The 22,807-nt window shown below is 51.5% G+C and overlaps 1 protein-coding gene across 2 annotated transcripts in view; it reads right to left on the bottom strand.

The window, feature by feature from the left end:
- Atp2c2 (ATPase secretory pathway Ca2+ transporting 2) overlaps window positions 1-22,807 on the bottom strand; it is a 62,645-nt gene that overhangs the window by 17,733 nt on the left and 22,105 nt on the right. For both annotated transcript variants that reach the window (XM_087900466.1, XM_087900465.1), the window contains exons 4-15: window positions 21,481-21,570; window positions 19,548-19,583; window positions 19,377-19,438; window positions 15,771-15,879; window positions 11,240-11,389; window positions 11,101-11,169; window positions 10,636-10,711; window positions 10,162-10,228; window positions 5,340-5,464; window positions 5,104-5,201; window positions 3,379-3,480; window positions 2,256-2,345 (exon numbers count right to left, since the gene is read on the bottom strand). In XM_087900466.1, the coding sequence (XP_087756592.1) occupies window positions 2,256-2,345; window positions 3,379-3,480; window positions 5,104-5,201; window positions 5,340-5,464; window positions 10,162-10,228; window positions 10,636-10,711; window positions 11,101-11,169; window positions 11,240-11,389; window positions 15,771-15,879; window positions 19,377-19,438; window positions 19,548-19,583; window positions 21,481-21,570 (1,074 nt within the window). The remainder of the gene's footprint in view (window positions 1-2,255; window positions 2,346-3,378; window positions 3,481-5,103; window positions 5,202-5,339; window positions 5,465-10,161; window positions 10,229-10,635; window positions 10,712-11,100; window positions 11,170-11,239; window positions 11,390-15,770; window positions 15,880-19,376; window positions 19,439-19,547; window positions 19,584-21,480; window positions 21,571-22,807) is intronic.

Raw genomic sequence — 22,807 nt, 5'->3', positions numbered from 1 at the left:
GGCTGTGCTGTGGAAAGCTGTCCTCTGAGAAGGGCAGCCATCAGCATCTTCATCTGAGAGGCTGTGACTCATCCCAGGAGATCCTCAGAAGGAGGAGTAGGGAGGGCATCAGACTCTCACCTCCTCAGCCCTACCTCAACGGCAGCAGGACCTGCTAGAGTATGCAGAGGGCAGAAGTTCCCCTGCAGGGGGCACACCAGATCAGGGCTGGGCTCTGTAGGGATGTGGGCATTTGAGGTTACCATGCTATTTTGAGTAAACCCAATAAAGTCATTCACCCACCAAGCTGGGCTTGGGTGGAATTGATGCTTTTGGGGGTGCCCTATCTGGGTGAGTAGATGTTTGTGTCACCCCAGGAGAAGATGACAAAACATGGAGGTGTAATGGCCGGCAGGGTGTGGTGGCATGTGCCTGTGATCATAGCTACTCAGAAGTTGAGACAGGACCGTGAGTTCAAGGCCGATCTGGGCCACACAGTAAGGGGTGGAGTTTGGCTCAGGCAGCCATGGTGCCCTGGATTCCATTCTCACTCCCGAAAGCTAATAAAATTGTGAGAGTGGTGTGAAAGAGGGGTAGGCAGATCACAAAGATTATGTCTAGGGCTGGGGAGATGGCTCAGCTTGTAAGGGGGCTTGCTGTACAAACATAAGGACCTGAGTTCAAATCTCCAGAACTGTGTGACTAGTCAAGGTTCTCTAAAGGAACAGAACTGATAGAATCAGTGTAATTACATGGGAAAAAAAGGAAATAAAACACGAATATCTGTTTAATATGTGTGTATATATGCACAAACACAATCTTAAAAATGTGACAGAACATTCAATTATAATCCTTGTTTTATATATTTATTATAGATTTATTATTTATATTATTTAATTATATTTAAATATATTTAGATTATTAAATATGTTAAATTATAATTATAAATATGTTATAGTTATTTATAATTATATATTATTTACTATAATTACAGAGTTGTTATATATTACTGATTTATTATCATCTGTAATTGGTCACATGGCCTTAACTGGCCATTTTTTTTTAAAGATTTATTTATTATGTATAGAGTATTCTGCCTACATATATCCTATAGGCCAGGAGAGGGCACCAGATCTCATTTCAGATGGTCGTGAGCCACCACGTGGTTGCTGGGAATTGAACTCAGGACCTCTGGGAGAGCAGTCAGTGCTCTTAACCTCTGAGCCACCTCTCCAGCCCCTTAACTGGCATTTGTAACTATTTTCCTCTACTACCCATTCTGTATTTCCTTTACCCTCAGCAAGCACCTCAACAGCACCTTCATTCCTGACGGGTCTGCACCCTCTGTCATCCTGCCTGAATTACGGTGTAGTTTCTCATTGACCTTAATCACAAGACAGGGTGGCACCAAGAGATGCCATGTAGGATCCCCTGCATGCCAGACATAATCGTGCTCACCTCCATTGTGGAGAAGCAATCCAATTTCCTCTTGGTAGTCAGGATCCTGTTACCACTGCTGTTCCTTTCTTAGCCTGTCTGCCTCAGGGCCCCAGAAACCCAAAGTGGCCAGGGGGAAGTCTGAGCTTCCAGTCAGTGGAATGTTTGCTGTGTCTCCTGGCAGGAAGATTCCTCCCTTTGGAACCAAAACTTCTAGGCCAGCAAGTGGTTGTGTGTGCCTGTACCCTCAGTGCTGCTGGAGGACAGAGTGGGTAACTGGAGGACGGTTGGGGCCTGCTGGCTGCCAGCCTGGCTTAGGTTCAGCCAGAGACCCTGTCTCAAGGGAACAGTAGAGACACACAGAGAAGGACACAGATGGCCTCTTCTGACCCTGTTGAGGACTGCAGACCCTCAGACTCTGAGTTTTCTATGACCCTTTGCCTGCGGGGTAAACAGCTTGTTTTCCTGTGCTTGTAGTTGCTCTGAGCAACCTATGCTTGCAGCCAGGCTGAGCATGAGACCCCGAGGGCAGGGGAGTGGTTTCTGGTGGCTTGCAGCTGAAGGATCCTGAGAGCTAGGGCGTGGCCATTGGTCAGGGAAGGCACTATATAAGCTGCCTTGGAACCCAATAAAGTTGGTATTCTTGGTGTTCTTGTTTCAAGGATGACCCATGTCCCTGTGTGTGTGTGTGTGTGTGTGTGTTTCAATCTCCAGGCCCTTGCCCGGCTCACAAGGGTAAGGCAGGCAGTATGCTACAGGCGTGGTACTGTAATACACATAGTATAGGTGTTATAGGACCATAGTACACGTAGTAGTATGGACATTATATGACCCCTTACCTTCATGGCCAGCACCATCAAGGCCCCTTCTGTGGGCTGTCCCATTACAGTGTTCTTCCTGATGACAGCATTGTTGGCGATGCAGCCTGCCTGAAAACGGGGGTTGGAATATCTGCAGTCAGTACTAGGAACCAGCCCCTGGGCCTTGGGCTCACCCACACTATGAAAGGTTGGGCACTGCAGGCGTGGCCTAAGAGCTGGGCCAGATAACAAGTTTCCTTCTAATAAATGGGTGTCCTAGAAACACACAAATGTGTCATCCCTGCCCCCACCCCATCTTCAGGCGTTGAACCAGGCCTCTCACATGCTAGGCAAACCCTCTACCACTGAACTGCATACCCTAGGCTTGTTTTTCATTTTGCAATAGGGCTTGCTAAGTTGCCCAGGCTGGCCTTGAACTTGTACTCCTGCCTTGGTCTCCTGAGTAGCTGGGATGCCAGGCCTGTCCCAGCAGGCTGGAAAATGGCTTAGGAGGAGTGTTGGTTCCAGAAGCGGTCATAGGGGAGCATGAGGTGCAGGGGGACCAGGGTCTGAGGTGGGGTGGTGGGGTGGTGGGGACAGCAAGTGGATTTCCACTCAGGTGACACTGTGCTCTGGGGCGGGAGAGTGGCACTGGCTGCATGGGAGGGTAAGCAGGCATCAGGTAAGCCCCAGGCTTTAGGGAAGTGTTCTGCAGTACACAGCTAGTTCGGAGAAACATCTAGAAGCCTGACAGAGCGTAGGCGACTGTCGCTTCCCCGCCACCCTGGAGCTGATCTCAGCCATCCAGGGGCTTCTCTGAGTTTGTTTCTGAGGGGTCTGAGGGGAGGGAAGGCAGTAGAGCAGGGCCCCCCTGGAGGAGGGACTATTTGGGAGGAGGTCCTGACTTCCGGGAGGCTGCTCACCATGCAGGAAGGGCAGCTGGCTTATGAGGAGGAGAAACCACACCTGACCATGCCAACAGGGACAGTGGGAAGAGCCGCACCCACCAGTCCAGCCAGGTTCTGCCTTCCCTTCGCCCTCCTCCTTCCCATCCAGCTGGGGCGATGTTCGCAGCTGTGACAACCCTAACTGCTGAAGTCGGTCAGTCACCTTCATCCCAGGCAGGCTGCACACTGTCCCACCATGGCGACCCAAGGCTCACCTCCACCAGCTTCCCCACCGAAACGTTGCTGAATCCCTGGATCACTTCCTTGGATGGGAGGAGACACACGGCCCCTTCGCCACTGTACCCGACTCCAGTGACCTGGAAGGATATAGCCGACTGAGGGTGTTATCAAAAGCTGACCCCCTAAACCCTGGGGGGTTCCTGTTCCCTCTCCTACAGCCCATCCCATTAGCATATACGTTAGGATGACCCTGCAGACTGTCTGCCGCCCAGGACCTCTCCCCGACAGTAGAGGCTGCATGCATTATGACCAGCTGCTGCCAGCACTCCTGGTGGAGGCCTTGCTGCACAAGCTGAGGAGCAAACGGAGACAGCTTGGGAGAAGCCACACCTAAGCCAAGAGGAAATATCTGGTCTCTGCAGCTCATAAACCTATCAATCAAGATAATGAAGCCCGGGGCTGAAAAGCAACCAGCCGTGGAATGTTTATAGACCGGCATGACAATGTGCCAAGAAAATGGCAATGAAGGGCCAGAGAGGTGGCTCTGTGGTTAATAGGAGTGCTCACTGATCTTGTAAGGGACCCAAGTTCAGTTCCCAGCACCACCACTAGATGGCTCCACACTGCTTGTAGTACCAGCTTCAGGGCCTCCATGGGCACTGTACCTATGTGCCTACTGTACCAGCACACAGGCATATAACCATACACATAAACAAATATCTCAAAAAAAATCTTTTAAAAGTAAAGAAATGTTATTGACAAGATAAGGCCATGACCTGTGGGCTCCTATTTGCTCACCCATTGCTCTGGAAAAGTCTGTAGCAAAACACCCAGACTCAAAATTGCTGGTTAAGGAAACGTGCCATTGTGCCTTGTGAGAGACAGAGAGGCACAGACAGTGACTCAGGGTCAGTTTGTCATGGGTGGTGACAGGTACTTCTGTAGCTTTTAAGTTTTTTAACGAGCTGGACATGGTGACTCACGCCTGGAAATCCCAGCACATGGGAAGCTGAGACAAGAAGACTGACCACCGTCTCCAGGACAGCCTAGACTACATAATGAGTTCCAGTCCAGCCCAGGCTACAGAGTGACCCTGTTTCAAAAAGTGCAAATGCAGCAGGGCCTAGTGGCCCAAACCTGTAATCCTAGCTTGGTGGAGAGGCCCAGGCAGGCAGATCTCAAGTTCAAAGTCAGCCTGGATACAGAGAAAGACCTGTCTCCAGATGAAAGGGAAGAGTGAGCTGAGAAGAGTGAGCTCGGTGGTAGAGGGTTTACCCAGCATGCCAGGCAATCCCCAGAACCACAAAAGCAGGATGGGCTGTTAATGAGGGACTGGGAGTGTGGTTCAGTAGTATAATGACTATCTAGCATGGAGGAGACCCTTGGCTCCATCCTACAAAACCATAAAAAATAAATTTGATAATTAAGAATCAAAAAGGACATTTTTTTTGTCGAGACAGGGTTTTTCTGTAGCTTTGGAGTTTGTCCTGAAACTAGCTCTTGTAGACCAGACTGGCCTCCAACTCACAAAGATACACCTGCCTCTGCCTCCTGAATGCTGGGATTAAAGGTGTGCGCCACCACCGCCCGGCCAAAGAGGACATCTTGAATTAGAGGTCACGATTCTTTTTCAGACAGACCTCCAAGGTGTTTATTTCTTCCTTGTTGTTCTAAGAGAATCTGTGTGATCTCCCTGGGTAGGAGAAGGGCTATCAGGGTACACCTTGGTCTCCTGCCCTATGAGATAGCACGAGGCTCACCTCAGCATGGAACCCATCGGAAGTGACGAGCTGGGTCGCTGTCATTTCGTTGGCTGTCAGAGTGCCTGTCTTGTCAGAGCAGATGACATTACAGCAGCCTGGCACCATGGGAATAGGTTCATAGAGATGAGTTATCACCGCCAAGCCTGGGGCTCATGTAACACTCTTGGAGTGTGAGCAATCCCAACCCCACACCTCCACCTGACTCGGATTGCACTGGAGTGGGGAAGCCTCACCGAGAGTCTCCACGATGGGCAGCTTCTTCACAATGACCCGCTTCTTGGCCATCCGCAGCACCCCCAGGACCAGTGTCACCATGACAACAATGGGCAGCCCCTCTGGGATGGCTGCCACAGCCAAGCTGAATAGAAAAGTCGAACCAGAGTTAATACACCCACAAGTGATTGATGTCCATCTCAATTGGCATCGGTGACGATGCTTTCTTCTTAGTGAACCTTGTCTTTGCCCCTGGCGGACAGTCTATTCAATTTCTAATTCCGCAATGCACTTGCCTCCATTATTCTTTCTGTCCCGCCACTTCCCTGGTAAACTACCTCCCCAGCCTGGACCTCTCCAGCCGGTCAGGCAGTCACATCTTAGTGCAAACTGGTGTCGGTTAAGCGTCTTTACATGGCAAACATTCTCATTTATTAGGGACAGAGTTTCCGGGGAAGCACTTGGCAATTTCAGAGAGTCAGGGAACTAGAAGAAGGGGAAACTGTGGTCGAGATGTAATATAGGAGAGGAAAGAAAGAAAGAAAGAAAGGAAGGAAGGAAGGAAGGAAGGAAGGAAGGAAGGAAGAAAGGAAGAAAGGAAGAAAGGAAGGAAGGAAGGAAGGAAGGAAGGAAGAAAGAAAGAAAGAAAGAAAGAAAGAAAGAAAGAAAGAAAGAAAGAAAGAAAGAAAGAAAAGGAAGCGGCAGGGGCTGGAGAGATGGCTCAGTGGTTAAGAGCATTGACTGCTCTTCCAGAGGTCCTGAGTTCAATTCCCAGCAACCACATGGTGGCTCACAATCACCCATAATGAGATCAGGCATACATGCAGGCAGAATGCTGTATATATAATAAATAAATCAATCTTAAAAAAAAAAAAAGAAAAGGAAGCGGCAGGTTTTGGCATGCAGACTCATCTCCAGGTCCTTGAATTTCAGCTGTCACCTTCTAATGGTTTAGCTATCAGTCCTGTGGATACCAAAGCAGTGCAACCCCCCACCTTCCCCACACCTTTGTGATAGAGTACATCTGATATCTGCTCATTTCACCACCCCCTCCAGTGCTGAGATCTTGGGAGAAGCTGGCCACACCCACCATCCCAGCCCCCTCGGTTGACCCTGGAGTGAAGGTGGGGGATGTGAGACCTGCAAACACAGGAAAACTCTCAAGTATTTTCACTTAGAGGGAACCACCCACAGTAATTTCTAGAAAGGGACTACTTGGGCTGTGGAAGTGACAGGGCAAGCTCTGCTACCTGAGAAGCCACACAGGAGATAAGAGAGGGGACAGTCCAAGCCACGCTGAGCAGGTGATCGCCAGGTCGGGTCTGCCCAAAGCAGGCTGTCATCCAGAGGGTGGGGCAAGAGTATTGCTGGACCAGCTATCCTTCCCAAGAAACTGGAGGCCAGCTACCATTTTAATAGAGTGACTTTATTTGTCTTTACAAGACAGGGTCTCCCGTAGCTCAGGCTGACCTTGAACTCACTTCCTCCACCTCACAAGTGTTGGGGTGAGCTGTGCGCACAGCCACACCTGACTTCTGTGGCACTGGAGTGGAACCCAGGGCTGCCTGCCTGCTAGGCAAGTGCTTGACCATGAGCCGTGTGTCCAGCCTCACAAGGACCGAATTTTAAAGCATCGGTAACAAAAAATTTTAACTCTAACAGTTCAGATTAAAAGCCCTTTCTGGCTACCTTGATGCAGGGGCAGCCTTTTGCCTTCTGTGCTCCCTCAGGCTGAGGTGCTAAAGCGGCAGACGTGAACTCATCACGAGGACCTGACTCTTGCTGTTGCAGAGGGAACTCTCAGCTCAGGCTAGTGAACAGTCAGAAAACTTGGCGGGGGCTCACAGGACGCTCATCACCCAGGGGACCTCTCTGTGTTAAATGGTGAAGCCTGTCACTATTTGGTGTCCCACTGAGAAAGGAGAAGAGAGGTTGGTGAAATAGTTTAGGCGATAAAGGACACCTGCCACCAAGATCTGATGGCCTGAGTTCCGTCCCGGGGAACCACGTGGTAGATGAAGGGAACTGAGTCCTGCGATTTGTCCCCTGACCTCCATATGTGCACCCCCACCCCCAAACAAATAAATGTTAAAAAAACAAAACAAAACACAGTGCTATGTGTGTTGTAGCACAGGGTTTCCGATCACACCGGAGTAAGTTGCCTCATGGATAAGCGTGGTGGCTCACACCTGCAATCCCGGCACTCAGGAGGTGGAGTCAGGGGATCACCACAGAGCGTGAGGCCAGCCTGAGTCACACTGACAGATTCTGGTCTTTAAAAACACAAAACAAAGCAGAAAAGGAGAGAGAGAGAGAGAGAGAGAGAGAGAGAGAGAGAGAGAGAGAGAGAGAGAGGAAGGATGTGAATAGTGACCTTTCACCTGGAGACAATGGGCCATTCAGAGACAAGTTATATAAAACAAGATTATTGAATTTGGTCAAGGAGCTTGGGGTGAGGGGTGGGGGCGTTTCCATGGTGACAGTGAAACCAGCTTCCTTGGTTTTATGGCCTGGGCTGGCCAGACCAGCTAAGCAAACATTTACATTAGATTATGAGGGGGACACCCCCATATGTCAAGGGATGGGCACTGTGCGCACACCTGGGTATGTTCATAGCAATAAAAAATTAATCCGCAAACTAATAAAGATTAGGAGTGGTCAGGAATAGCGAGTTCCTTGAATCATCTTAAGTAACACTCCGGCCACCAGGGCCTAAGGTGAAGTTTTTAGAAGAACAATGCTCTGCTTTTATTTATTTTGGAAAGTTTTCTCGTTGGCGTGTCTGCCATTTCTGCCTTCCGATTTGGTGGTTTGGGGTGACTAATCCATCACAAAAGCCTGAAGGTTTTTGCCTATCCAGTGCCCCAGGGAAAGGAACGGGTTCTTGCCCAGGTGCGCCATGAGCCATGTGGGGACGGATCAATGGGGACACCGGGGTTTTGTTCTTTACCCTTCAAGCATGATGTCTTTTTAGGCTCCTGCAACTTTTGGTGGCTTATAAGATGAGAAAAAAAAAAACAGAATAGTAGTTGTTTGTGTTTAGGGTGTGGAGGAGATGAGGCCCAGCGCCCTGTGCACACCAGGCAAGTCCCATACCCCCACGCTCTGTACGGCCAGGCTGCACCCTTCCATGGAGGGTGGCGTTCCAGCATCTTGACCCCCAGGGCTCTGCTGTCTCCAGTAGCCCCTCAAGGATCCTCCTCCTCTGCCTCTCTCCATGGCTTCAACATCAGGGCACTGTTGGGGGTTGAGACCTGCACCTCTGATTCTGCTAGTGCAGGGACCTGGCTGGGAGAGGTTCTAATCCCAGTTACAGTTACAGAGTGTGTCCTGGGACAGGCCCCTTGGTACTTCTGAGAGCTTGTTAGAGACTGCATCAGGTGTCAATGGTGTCCTCCTTGAGGTGCTGGTCTGCTATGCACTGTCCTAACCCAGGGCCTTTATACTTGCTTGTTGCTTCCTTCCTGCCTGGTGATTCCTTCCTGCTATTCTCTTAACTGGCCCTGGGTTTTCAATATCACATAGAAAATATCCTTGACTCCCTTCCCGGTTCCACACCCATCCCTGTACCCTCTCAGTCTCTCTCACAGCCAGCACTTCCCATGGTATATCAGCACAGCACAGTTTCTAAGCTGTAATTGCATTGTTAGCCCACACTTAAATTGCTCACAATCACTTTCTCTACCAGCCTGAAAACCTCACCAGGGCCTAGGCCTGGGGCTCAATCAGTGCCTTGATGATGTAACAAATAGTCCAGCAATGCTCAGTCAATATTTGTGGCCCGACGGCTGCCAGCTGTCTAGGGTGTGAACAGAATCTTAGAAGTGAAGGCTCCTATCCCGCCTAGAGCCAATGTGAGGAGTGGTGCAGGGTATATCCTCCGCTCCTGGATTCTGCAGCCATGGGCAATGGTGGAACCCGAATCTCAGTTTCCCCACTTATAAGGTGGAGCATGTGTGACCCTGTGGAGCTAAGCAAGAACCAGCTAGAGTTCCTGTTTCTTGTCCCAGCATCAAGAAATTCAGACTCTCACTCCTGGGAGTCTAAAAACCCAAAACCCTGGGTTCAATTCCCGGCAAGGCTTAAACCAGCAACAGGCAGGGTGATCAGAACTTCAAGGCCATCCTTGGCTACATAAGAGGTTTAAAGCCAGCCTGGGCTACATGAGATCCTATCTGAGAGATGGAGAGATGGATGGTTCATCCAGGTCCTTGCAGATGAAATCAAGGTGAAGCGCTGTACCGATCTTCCGCAGAGCAGGGATGAAACCCAGGACTTTGCGCATGCCAGGTACCTGCTCTATCACCAACCTACTCCCTGGTCCCAGTCAGAGTGGTCTGGACTGTCCACTTAATTGGATGGAGAAACCATCAAGAGATTGGAATGTCGTGCCTCTGGCCATGTGTGACAGAGTCACCCAGTGTGTGGGCGGTGCCATCCCAAAGGAAGCAGATGGAAGAAAGGGGAGAGGAGGAAACCAGGAGCACCACATGTCTCTTTGCTTTCTGCTGCCATCCTGTCTTGCTCACTACAGGAGCCAGGTGGCCTTGGGAGGAACCCGCTGAAACCTTGAACCCTTACTTCCTTTCCTCAGGCATTTAACAAGGTCACACCCTGCCTGTGCTTGAGGCACAGTTGAGGCCCAGGCCCTCAGCTACACAGATCCAAACCCTCAGTGATGAGGGATGAAAAGCAGACCCTATGTTCTATACAGTGCACCCTTCCCACATGCTACGAGAGACCCGCTTTGCTGGGGTCAAGAAGTGCCTCCCTCTCCCTGCCTGCCCTGCAGTCTGCCACCCACTCTGCTGGGAAAAGGGCTTGGGAGCCTTAATAACGAACCTGACCCCGATAGTGAACATGCTGAGAAGGGGCTTGCCTTGCATCCAACCGACCAGCATCAGGAGACCTGCAAGAGACGGGACTGCTTCAGCCTGGGGGGGGGGGCAAGGGTACTGGCCAAAGCCAAAACATTTTCTCTGGTGCTTTGGGTTTCTTGTTCTTTCTCTGAAGCCACCCCTGACCAGCTTGCTTGCTTACCTCTGTGGCAGAACGTTCTGGTCTAACTCTAGAAAGGCATCTATTTCTGCCTTCCTTTCCCCCTGGAAGATGCCATTATTTTCTTTCAAACCCTAATAAAAATGTCCCCAAGATCCCCCCCAAGCTCATTTAATGAGACTGAGAACCCAAAGAAGGGATCCCAGTTTCCCCAGTAACAAACATATGGTACCCAACGTGGAGTCCCTGAAAGAGTCCTGGAGTGGAGTCCCAGCACAGCCTCCTCTCCAGAACCCAGCAGGAAATGACGTCACTCACCAATGATGCCAAAGGAAAAGATAGTCAGCTGCTTGCCCAACTTGTCCATGCTCTTCTGCAGAGGAGTTTTAGGTGTCTGTAGGGTGGGGGCAGGGCACGGAAGGACAATGGTGTGTTAGAACCCATGACTCTTTTGACTGTTCTGAGCGATGGCTATGTGGGGGTACATATGCATACATATTTGATAAAATGGTAAGTTTTGTTTTTTGGGGGGTCACACATGGGGTTCTGAGAACAACTTTTGGGAGTTGTTCTTTCTCACGCGTGGGTTCCTGGGATCAATCTCAAGTCATCAGGCTTGGCAGCAGGTGCCCTTACCCTGAGCTGCCGGCACACATGCCTGGCACACATGCTGAAGTCTTCAAATTAAAAACACAAAGCCTGCTCCTATTTCCTGTGGCCCTGACCCTGGCTTAGAACAGCTCTGATGGAAACAGTGGCCGCCCCTGGCCCCGCTGCCCTCACCTCTTCTGCCTGCATCATCTTGAACACTTCTCCAAACTGAGACTGTTCCCCGGTTCCGATCACAACTCCCTGTGTGGAAGAGAGAGGGAGGTAACACGGGGCCTGGAGCTGCAGGGCCAGCACCCCGGACTCTGCTTACCTGACCCTTCCCGCACTGCACCAGCGTCCCCATGAAGACTACATTGCTCAGGGTGCTGAGATCTCCACTGGCCACCAATGGGCTGTCTGTTTTGCTGCAGGGCTCCACTTCCCCTGTGAAACTGGACTCGTCCACCAGGAGGTCTGTGACCTGGGGGACAAAGGTGAAACTCTGAGATGCCCTCTTGCCCTTCAGAAGTCTTGAAGCTTGCAACTGTACCAAAAGCCCTGTAAGATGTCCAGGAGGAAGGAGCTTTGGAAACCCAGATTCAGAATCACAGAACCAAAGAAGCTTAGAACTCCCGGCCCCTCCAGGAAGACACACAAGTCTCGTGCCTTGTTTAATGCTATTTTCAACATGAGAATCACCAGAAAACATGACTCAGCTGCTCCTTGGAAGGCATCTTTGCCTCTCCAAGCACCTGGACCTGCTTCCCACACAGCACCTTCCACAACTGAGAGAGCCATATGGCATGGTATATGAAGGCTCTATTCTATATGGAGTGAGCATCTCCAGGAGTCTATGTGCTATTCAATTCCCTCTGGGTGGTGTTAATAGGGTGGAACAGGGCCAACAAGATGGCTCAGCACGTGAAGATACAGGGCAGAGAGAAAAGCCCTAAGAGGAGGCTGGGAGGATGGACAGACTTGAACTGAGATCTCAGAATGGAAAGGCCAAGTCCATGGGGGCAGTATACAAGACACAGGGACACAGACCTAGCATCAGACAGGGCCCCTGCGTAGAGACAACAGTGTCCCTGGTGTGGAGGTCGGGCCTGGGTTGTAGCTTGGGTCTTTTCTGCTCCAAACAGCTAATTCCTATTCATTTGACCTCAAGGTTAGCCCCATAGTGGTTGTTTCTAGGGAACCCTTCCTGCCCTCTCTGGGATACCCAGGACTTTCCATTATACTTTCCTGACCATCATTGAATAGCTACCTGCAAGGACAGGCTCAGACCTGTTGCTCTGGGTGCTAAACCCAAGCTCAGGGTCAGGTCTGTTCTCTGTAGTATCCTTGGCACCCAGCACAGTGCCCCATGCATAGACAACTTAGATCAGCTTGGCCTGGCACCAAGCACAGAGTCCTGTGGATAGACACCTTAGATCAGCTTGGCCTGGCACCAAGCACAGTGCCCTGTGCATAGAAACCTTAGATCACTTGGGCCTGGTGGTGTCAGTCAACCATTCAAAACTTGGGAGGCTGAGGCAGGAGGACCAAAAGTTTAAAGCTAGCCTGGACAATTTAGTGAAATGTAAAAATAAAAGCAAAACAAAGGCAGGAGATATAACTCAGTGGTATGTGCGGGCTTAGCATGCACGAGGCCCTGGGTCCCTATCTCGGTGCCAGAGGTGTAAGGGAGAGGCCCAGGGATGGAAAGAAGATCTCAGCGAAGGGTCTTAGGTGTGAACCCTCCCAAGGCATTCATATCCCCATCTTCAGAACATGCAGGCACATTACCCTGTTTAGCAGAGAAACTTGGCAGGTGTAACAGGCACTCTGAAATCGGGAGGTGATGCTCCAGAAAGAGTGGGGGCAATGGTACCTAAGATCCTTGGGGAAGACTAACGATCTGAGAGGGGCTATGGGTTGGCAGGAGCCATAGACTGGCACCTTCCATTGCTGGAAAGTTGCTGGTCTCTAGACCTGGGAGAGAGCACGGTCTGCCTGGACTCAGACTTGGGCTTTGTTAGAGCACCTGCTGGCGTCTGACAGGCAGGAGGGACCTAGAAGGGCAACTGTAGAAAGGGGAGTAGGGACAGCAGATCAGTGCCTCACAGCCTGGGTAGAAAGCTACCCCAAGTGCACCCTCAGGAAGCTGTAGAGCCCTATAAGCCACTAGGGGGTAACAAGAGGGTCTTCCACGCTGTCAGTAGGTTCCTTAAGTACAAAATAGTCACATGTGTTAATGCTGGGAAAACACTCCGCCAAAATGTGCCTTTATGGAACTTCAATTTGAGCCCACATCACAGAGTACGCTGGCAAAGCCAAAATGGCGGTAGCATTACTGGGGGGTCAAGTCTAGTGGGCCACCACTGTGCACACGGCTCTGGTGACCTAGAATGCAGTTTGCAGTGTGCGACCGTAAACACTGGTCGCTTCCCAGGAGCCCTGGACAGAGCATCTGAATGAGGAGGACCAGGTAATTGTGGGGAGGAGGGCACAATCTCACAGGGATGAGGCAGGGGTTGGGGTAGGGGGAGGAGGGCACAATCTCACAGGGATGAGGCAGGGGTTGGGGTGGGGGGAGGAGGGCACAATCTCACAGGGATGAGGCAGGGGTTGGGGTGGGGGGAGGAGGGCACAATCTCACAGGGATGAGGCAGGGGTTAGGGTGGGGGGAGGAGGGCACAATCTCACAGGGATGAGGCAGGGGTTAGGGTGGGGGGAGGAGGGCACAATCTCACAGGGATGAGGCAGGGGTTAGGGTGAGGAGACCCGAGTGGGTCCAAGATACAACTGAGGACATACCCCTACACAGCCCCAGCATAACAAAGATGACTGTACTGAAGGATGGGGTTCATGGAGGCTCCCTCTCTTTCCAGGCCACAGGAGTGCTCCTGTCCCCCCCCACACACACCCGTATGCCTGTTCCCAGTGCTAAGACCCCCTTGGCAAAGCTTGCTTGGAGTTCTGACAACTCGGTTCAATTGTCTTCACTATAGACTCCACAGGGAGAACAGCCAAGAACTTTTGCCTTTGTTCCCACTCAGGGGACCCGAAGGTAAGGCTTTGTGTCCCCGTGCAGTCATGCACTATTGTGGGTCCCGTCCTCAGGTTTGTGAGCCTTCTGTGCCCGGAACTCGGTAGTCGGGGCTGGCAGCTCCTGAGTCTCGGAGCTTAGCTGTCGATAAAGGTGTTTCGCTGTGGATAAACAAAGCTATTGATTGTCTCAGGGAGTTGCAAAATGCCAACAGGGAGATGTGTGGGGCGTGATGGTGTTATTCTCATGCTGTCCATATGCCCAGGGTGTTACTGAAATGGATCCGAGGCCTCAAGAGCCCGGAGCAGTAGTTAGAGGCTTCAACTGGTCTAGACGCCTATGGTCTACTCAGGGCTACAGAAACATAAATCACCTGCCAGTATCTGGGCCGTTACCAGTTGTGGATTACCTGACTGCACAATAACTCTGGGCAGTCTGGACAAACGCCAGTTATATCATGTGACACAGGGCTAGGATTTAAAGCCCAAGGTTCCCTTGTCCCATATGCCCACTGCTTTTCTTGTGAGCCAGTCAGTGTTCCCACAGTTCTGCAGGTGTGAAGCTATTTAAGGCTTCTAACTGCCCCAGACTGCTATCACCTCCTGTGTTACATATAAGGCAACTGAAGTACAGAGAGGGTAAGCAAAGAGCTCCCGGTTACCCAGGCAGAATTTCAGGTGCTGAGTTCAAAACCAGGCTTATGTGCAGCTCCTTTCATGGCTCTGCCTCTTTGCCTCCCAAGAACGCTCGCAGCAGACGCGACTCCTGACTGGCTGCGCGGCGTCCTCAGGACTCCCTCAGCCACCTGCTTACTGAGAGTCCAAACAGTACTCTCCTGTTCTTGGAAGAATGTGTCACTCAGGTGACCCTGTCACCCAGGCCCTTCTCCAGAATGTAGCAGCATCACCTCGCACAGCCCCAGGTGTGGTAACTACTAGATTGTAACTGTAAACCCTTAAGCTGTGGGAGGAGCCAGGTTCATCAGAGTTGCCAAACCAGATCTTAAGGCTGCACTTGACAGCTCTCTGCCTCAGTTTCCCTCCTTGCCGTGAAGTCTTCCCCCAGTCTTGCCCTGGATGATTTGGCCATTGTTATCTTCTCTATAAACCACGTAACCAGGGCTGGGAGATAGTTTAGTTGGTAAAGGTCTGAGCCCCAGACCCTTTCAGGGAGAAGATAGGAGGAGGAGGAGGAGGAGGAGGAGGAAGAGGAAGAGGAAGAGGAAGAGGAAGAGGAGGGGAAATGGTGACAGGAGGGCAGCAGGGCGTGGTGATAAACCCAGAGCTAGGGAGATGGAGACAGGTCCCGGGGCTAACTGGTTCAGCCAGTTGAGGCTACCTGGCAAGCCCTGGACCAGTGACAGACTGTCTCAAAAACCAAGATAGACTGAACCCGAGAGATGACACCCGAGGTGGGTCTCCAGCCTCCACACTCACACGCACACACGAGACTGAACACATATGCACAAAGCTCCATCCAACCAAGATGTGTTAGGCCTTTGCTGGTGGTCCCCTCAGCCATGGGGTCATGTTCCCAGCTCCCCAGGGGGTGCCCAACTGTAAGAATAGGTTATAATAAATGTTCTCTCTGTCTCTCTGTATCTCTGTCTCTATTTCTCTCTGTCTCTTTCATTCTTTCTCAAGAGTGAAAAAAATTACTAATATTTTTGGGCTACGGTTGACCGTGGGTAACACACTGTGGAAATGGAAGTCACACAGCCTGGGCACCCCTGTTCTTAGAAGGTAAGCCACTTGGGAACAGTGACTTGGGGGGTCTTGTGCTCATACTCCACCTGCCTGCTCATCAGGACCAGCTGTTACATGTTGCTCACCTCCGTGAGGCGGATGTCGGCAGGGATCCGGTCTCCGATGGACAGGGACACGATGTCCCCTGGAACCAGGTCTCGGGCGAGCATGTGTTGGAGCTTGCCATCCCTCAGGCTGTGTAGGAGAAGCAGCAGAATGGTGAGCCCCACTGCACTCCCTTTGACAACTGGATTTAGAGGTCAACTTGGGATTTCCATTGCAGGCAAACTCTCGGGACTTTACTGTTTTTTAAACTCGTTTCCCAAGATACTTGGGAAGGCAGATGGCTCCTGAGAGACCTGGGGTCTCACCTGAGAAATGAGGCTACATGCCTCCAGAAGCCTCTACTGGTGGAAGCCAGCCACTTTATAGCTTCTGAATGGCACCCGGGAAAACATGCTTGGATGCTGAGAGAACATACCACCCTGGCTTGGAAGTCAGGAAGGAAAGATGTCATCAGGGGACAGCATCATTGCCTGGGAAGCCTGGCCCTCCTTCAGGCACAGCCACCTACCCAGGGATAATGAGCCGCTGTCTGGGCACAAGTTCCTACTGCACTGCCTCCTCTTCTAGTCCCTCTGGCCTCCTGTTCAACTGGCCAGCAGCCAGGGAGAGCTAGACAAGCCCCCTCATTTCCCCCAAATGTTCCAGTGGCTTCTCTTGACCTTGGAGGCAACCCCACAAAAATCTGCCACCTGACCCGCTACTCCTGGTCCCATTCGGGTCTTACACACACCCCTTTTATGATCTTTATAAGAGTCTTTATAGACCTTGACAGTTAGGGTAGGTATCCCCGTTATCCTGGCAGGGGACATGCTTTTGCTTAGGCCTTCAAACTTCTCCACAGCCACATGTTTCACTAGCTAGTGAGTGACCCACTGTACCCAGAACAGATCCATCAGCAGAACAGTTCCATCCTTGCCTGTGGCAGGCTTAGGAATGAATGTGTCATAGAGCTCTAGCTTATGAGACATGAGGTGTTGCCTGGAACTTGCGAGAAAGGTTTCCTTGCCCTGTACACACACAGTTTTGTGTCTGTGCTGTCTGGAGCTGTGGCAGCCATCTTGGCGCCACAAGGAAACCCTGGTCAGAGTGAAACGAAATGCTAACAACCCGATGATGGCAGAGTAAGGAGGCAAGAGCCAGCCCATGGCACCATGTCAATCAACCCTCACTCTGATCTCTTGCTGCGACACAATGCCGTTTCCTTGTGTCCTACGTAATTAAGTTTTCCATTCTTTGTAGCCAAGAGCACCAGGCACACCCCGCTGCTCCATGGCTCTTCCGCCAGTGCCATCTCTTCCTCCGGTGTCACATCAGTGCTGTCTGATGGGCTGTTTGGGCTGTCCTTGTCCCTCCCCCATCACTACCACTCCCCTGTGGCTGTTGTTGGCTGATGCGTGTGTTTGGGGGCAGTGGTCACCTAGGGAGCACCAGTTACTTGCCAGCTACCCGGTCTCTCAGCTCACTAGCCCACCCCTACTCACCAAAGGACCCTGAGCTCTCTGAGGCCTGCAGCCTCCCCACTCCTCCCACAGGGATGACCTCACTGCTGTACATCTCACCGTGTCCCTGCTTCCTAAAGAAAACTGTCTCTAAAGTGGCCTCTGGGGACATCAGTCACATGCCCCATGACTGAAAGGCCAAGTTCAGTGTTTGAACTTAAAGTCCAGGTACCATCATAGATGGTTCACGCTTCTGCTGCTCAGCTGTTAATGTCACCTGTCTGGGTTTGTGACAGCTTTATTCTCCAACCGGTGAGCCCAGATATAGTCACAGTTCCCTGCATCTTCCAGAATGTTCCTCCTGCCTACGGGTGCGTGTCTCCCACTCCATTTGATTGTGGCCCTCTTCCTCCATCTCTCCTTCTGTCTCTCTCACCCCCATAACTGCTGGCACTTTGGGAGACCAGCCAGACCCATGACTTTCTGCCATGACCCATGGCTTTCTTCCCACCTACAGCCCCAGCTCATGTCACGGGTGTCCCTGTAAACTTCACGCGGGGTCCAGAGCTGAGCCGAGTAGCTGTGTCTCAGGCCATGCGGGGACTCTAGCCCTCATTTTGAGCAGCACAGGTACTGAGGGGACTCTGCAACATTCAGGGCCCTCAGCTGGGTTGGTGGGTGGGGGAAGGGCAGGCTTTCCTGTGCCTCTTCACAGACAAGAGGTGGCTTGTGAATTCTGTGCCATGTCCTTAAAAGCTGGCCCCAGAGCCAGCTGGGAGATGGCTCAGCAGGGTCAAACCTGATCACATGCATTTGACCCCTAGAAGTCACATGGCAGGAAAGAACTGACTCCCCAAAGTTGTCTTCTGACCTTGTACACACCGTGGCATGCTCCATTCACACAAATATATACAAATAAGTAAATGTAAAAAAGAAAATGTTCGGAAGTTGGCCCCTTATGCACTTAGAGTCCTTTCTGTCCAAGCATCCTGTCTTGCCTACACGCCCACTTTAATAAATCCAAATAAAATGTCAGAAAATGAGGACTTCATCTCACCCACTGGGCCACATTTGGAGTTCTTGTTAGGCACTCATGGCTAATGACCCCACACTGTGCAGGGTGGGTGGGAGGACACTTCTGGAAATTTCTATGGCTGCGTATTGCACTCCGTTGAAACGCTGCCAAAGGTTGGCAAGAGATTGTCACCTGCCCAGAGCTGCTCTGGTTCAGAGAGCACCCTTGTGGGAGTGTGAATGAGAATGGCCCCTATAATCTTAATATGTTTGAATGTTTGTTCCCAGTTTATAGATCTGTTTGAGAAGGCTTAGGAGGTGTGGTCTTATTAGAGATGTGGTCTTGTTAGAGGAGGTGTGGTCTTGTTAGAGGAAGTGTGGTCTTGTTGAAGGAGGTGTGGTCTTGTTGAAGGAGGTGTGGCCTTGTTGGAGGAGGTGTGGTCTTATTGGAGGAGGCGTGGTCTTGTTGGAGGAGGCGTGGTCTTGTTGGAGGAGGCGTGGTCTTATTGGAGGAGGTGTGTTACTGGGGAGTTCTAAAAGCCCATGCCATCCCACTTGGCTCTTTCTCTCTTTTTCTGCCTCGTGGTTGTTGTCTCAACAGGCAAGCTCTCAGCTACTGCTCCAGCACCATGCCTGCTTGCTGCCCCCAGCTCCCTGCCACGATGATTACACACTCACCCTCTGAAACTGCACGCTCCAAATAAACCTTCTAAGTTGCCTCGGCCATGGTGTCTCTTCACAGCAATAGAAGACTCACTAAGATATCCCTCCATGTACAGCCCTGCCTCAGCCACACCGTGCTCTGATGCTGCGCCTGTTACTACCCCAGGCTTAACTTCATTTTGAGAGCACAGGGACTCTGGCCCCTCTCTTTAGGCAAAACTCAGGCTTCTGCTTTATTCTACAGGCTCTTCCCTTTCATCTGCAGCTCTAGGTCACACACCCCAAGTTAGACCCTGCTGCCAGAGCAGAGACCGGGAGAGATGGCGCCTCCTGTCTATGATCACACAGCAAGCCACCACCAGGGCAGACATGAGATCTTGCCACTCGCCGTGAGACTGAGACAGCCCTCCCCGTGTCACACCATGAAGGGGACAGCGCTAGCCAAGCAGTGGTCAAGGACATCAATCAGCTCCTTCCATGGACCACAGCCTCATGGAAGCCCCGACTTACCAGTTGCACTCTGGAGGCACCAGCTTGGTCAGCTCTTCCAGAGATTTCTCCGACCTGTATTCCTGGCAGGAAGCACATCAGATGTGCTGTTCAAAGGGGGGAACCCCGACAAGACAAGTGCCCATCATGTCCCTGGTACCCCACCCAGATGGGATCTCGGGATGTACACACCTGGATAAAGCCAACAGTCACCACGATCAGCACGGCCTGGAAGAGAGGATTCCGGGAAGGGAGGATGTAAGCAGGACTTCCAGGTGAGAGTGAGGCCAGAGCCAACCACAGGGGCTCTGAACGTGCACTGCCCTCCAAGCCCTGAGGTGAAGGCCTGTAATCTAAGCTGCTCAGGAGACTGGGGCAGAAGGCCTGCCTGGGCAACTTAGGAAGACTATGTCTCAGCCTATAAAAAAAGGGCTGTACCTCTCTCTTTCTCTCTCTCTCTCTCTCTCTCTCTCTCTCTCTCTGTGTGTGTGTGTGTGTGTGTGTGTGTGTGTGTGTGTGCGTGTAGCAGGGCCCCAGGGCTAGAGCTCCTGCCTAGGATCACCCAGTGAGTGCTGGGGGTGTGGCTCAGGGGTAGAGCACTTGCCCTGCACATGTGAGGTGCTGTGTTCGATCCCCAGCACCACCAAGAGAACACATTGGCAGTTCTCTTTGCAAAACAGCTGCTCCATAAAGAAACTCTGCAAGAAGCCAAGTGTCCCCTGGTCCAATTTCAGAAAAACCATCAAATCTCAATTCCCCAGGGCTTGTGCACTGGGGAACCCCTCTAAATTTTTCTTGAGGGGCAGAGGTCTTCGGGGCTGCACAGGGGTGGGGGGTGGGGATGCAAATGACTATCGATGGCACCAGGTTATTTTCAGGACAATGAGAGTGGTTTTGAGCTGGTCAGAGGTTCAAACGAGTGTGCAAAATCCCATGGAATTCTTCAGTATAAAACCATCATTCTTTGGTTTTGAGCAGTCTCTGTCCTGGAACTTGCTACTTACATAGGCCAGGTTTACCTCAGACTCACAGAGCTCCACCAGCCTCTATCTTGAGTGCTGATATTAAAGGCGTACACTACCACACAGGAGTAAAATCATCGTAAGTTTTAACGTCTATTTCCCTTAGTGAGACAAGCTTAAAAGGTGAAGTAACCTCTAGGGTATCGTGGCTCGGATGTGAGTCACCCACCTCTCACAGGCTCATGGGCTTAAACACTTGGTCCCCAGAAAGGGGTGCTGTTCTGCAAAGCTGTGAAGCCTTTGGGAGGTGGAGGGTCTGGTGGAGAGTGGAGGTTAATATCCCCGCCCTGCTTCTTGATCTGCCTCCACATGACAGGCGGCCTCCTTCTGCAGTCATAGCCATGCGCTACTCCCACAGCCATGCCTTGGCCACCCGCTGGACTGTCCCCTCTCAAAGCCTGAGCCAAAATAAAGTCTCTTCTACAATGTTCCTTTCTGATATTTGATTGCAGCAGAAAGACAAGCAACTAACAGAGTGACTGCGTCTTATAACACACTCAGATCCCGCAGGGAGGGAGACGGTGGCAGAGCAGTCTGCCCCCAAACAGGTTCCTTCGTTCTGGGGATGCCTATGCTGCACAGACCCCCTCAGTGCTGGCAGGGGGCAGGTGGTGGATTTGCTTGTTATTAATCTCTCCTTTCTTTGCTTACAATAAATGCCCCACCACCTTCTTCTTGTGTAATAACTGGTCACAGGGCTGGGGAGATGGTTCAGTTGGCAGAGTGCTTGGCTTGTGAGTATCAAGTCCTTAGTTTGAGCTGCAGAACCCAAGTAAAAAGCCAGGCATAGTTCTGCACACCTACAACCCCAGGGCTGGGGAAGCAGTGACAGGTGGCTTCCTGGGGCTTCCTGGCCAGCCAGCCTAGCCTACATGGTAAGTTCTGGGCCAACGAGAGACCCTGTCTCAGAAAACAAGATGAATGGTTCCTGAGGAATGTCAGCTGAGGTTGACTCTAGCCTTGGCATGTATGTACACGTGTTCCCATATGTGCACACACACACACACATACAAATCATAACATGTTTTGAAAAACAACCGGCAGCAGAGCCATAGCCAGCCCTGGCCCACCCTGTCCAGGGGCTGAGACTGCCAGTCACTCACCAGGGCAATGCTGATGGCATCTTCGTACTCCTTGGTGAGGACGCTCACCACGGCCGAGCCCAGCAGCAGCAGGATCAGGGGGTTCCTGAACTGGAAGGTGAATAACAGGGCAGGTCTCAATTTCACAAAGGCCGGGATAGGCTCCTACCTGCCGCTGCTGGGCAGCTTAGACCTTCACGTGAGGCTGGGCTTCCAGGTCCTCCCTACAGTGGCTAAGGCCTTAGGAAGGGAGGCTACTCTATCTGGTGTTCCTCCTCTGTAGGAAAGTCTGTTGACAGCCTTCCGGGCTGATACAGACCCGGCCTGGTCTCTGAGTTCTTTGTGTCTTGCCTGGGCACACCTCATCCATTATCCTAGGAATGCATGGTGAATGCCAATCCTGGCTACAATGCCAAGCGCTCCTCTCTTGCCATCACAGACCCCAACCACCCTGCTCCCATGATAATCTCTGGGGACTCTAGTGATGTTCCTCTTAGGTTGACCTCTAACCCCCACACATGGACACATGTCACATAGGGTCAGAAGTTCCAAAGATTTCTCCAGAGAACTTCTGATGGCTGCTGTCTATCAGCCCTGTATGTTGGAATGACTCAAGTTACAGAGACTTGAAAACAAGTACAAACTCAGACAGAGTCGAAGATCAGAACCAAGGAGATCAGAGAGAGAACTGAAGGATTGACAAGCAAATCTCTGCCTCTGAGCTTCCCAGTGGCCAAGGTGCAAAAGGAAACAAGGCCCAGGGCCTGGGTCCCACAGCTCGAGAGGAGCACTTTAGTGCGTGGTGGTAAAGGACTGAACCTCATCCTCACCCCTGGAGATGCCATGTGTTTATCACATGTGGAAGGACCCAGCGGGTGGGGGCAGCTCGGCAGCAGCTCAGACATAACTCTAGCGAAAGTCTTGACTCTTCAACATCAGAGGCCTGAAGACATTTTGGTTTTGGGTTAGGGTTGCCTTTGAGTCTAGCAACAACTCATCCCCACTGGACAGTTAGTTGGGAGATGGCCATCCTGATGTCACAGACCCTGCCTGCCCTGGGTGTGACAGTCTTTTCAGGACCCAGTTCGGGGTCCAGTGGTGTGGTGTGGTGGATGAGAACTCAGAAATCTGGCTTCTCCTGCCTGTCTTCACCCCTGACTCACAGACAACCTGGAGCCATCTGGGACGTCTGTTTCCCAGGGTGTGGTCAGGCTGTCTATTTTTTCTCCTTTTCCCTTCCCTCACACTCCCCCGTCTTTCTCCTTCATTTTGGTTTTGAGGTAGGGGCTCCTTAAACTTGCTACCTGGTCAAGGATGGGCTTGAACTCTTAGCTCTTTTCTTGTCCCC

This window comes from Myodes glareolus, chromosome 22 (assembly GCF_982192425.1).
Source record: "Myodes glareolus chromosome 22, mMyoGla1.1, whole genome shotgun sequence".
Taxonomy (NCBI): domain Eukaryota; kingdom Metazoa; phylum Chordata; class Mammalia; order Rodentia; family Cricetidae; genus Myodes; species Myodes glareolus.
This window is presented reverse-complemented; position numbering and strand designations above follow the sequence as displayed.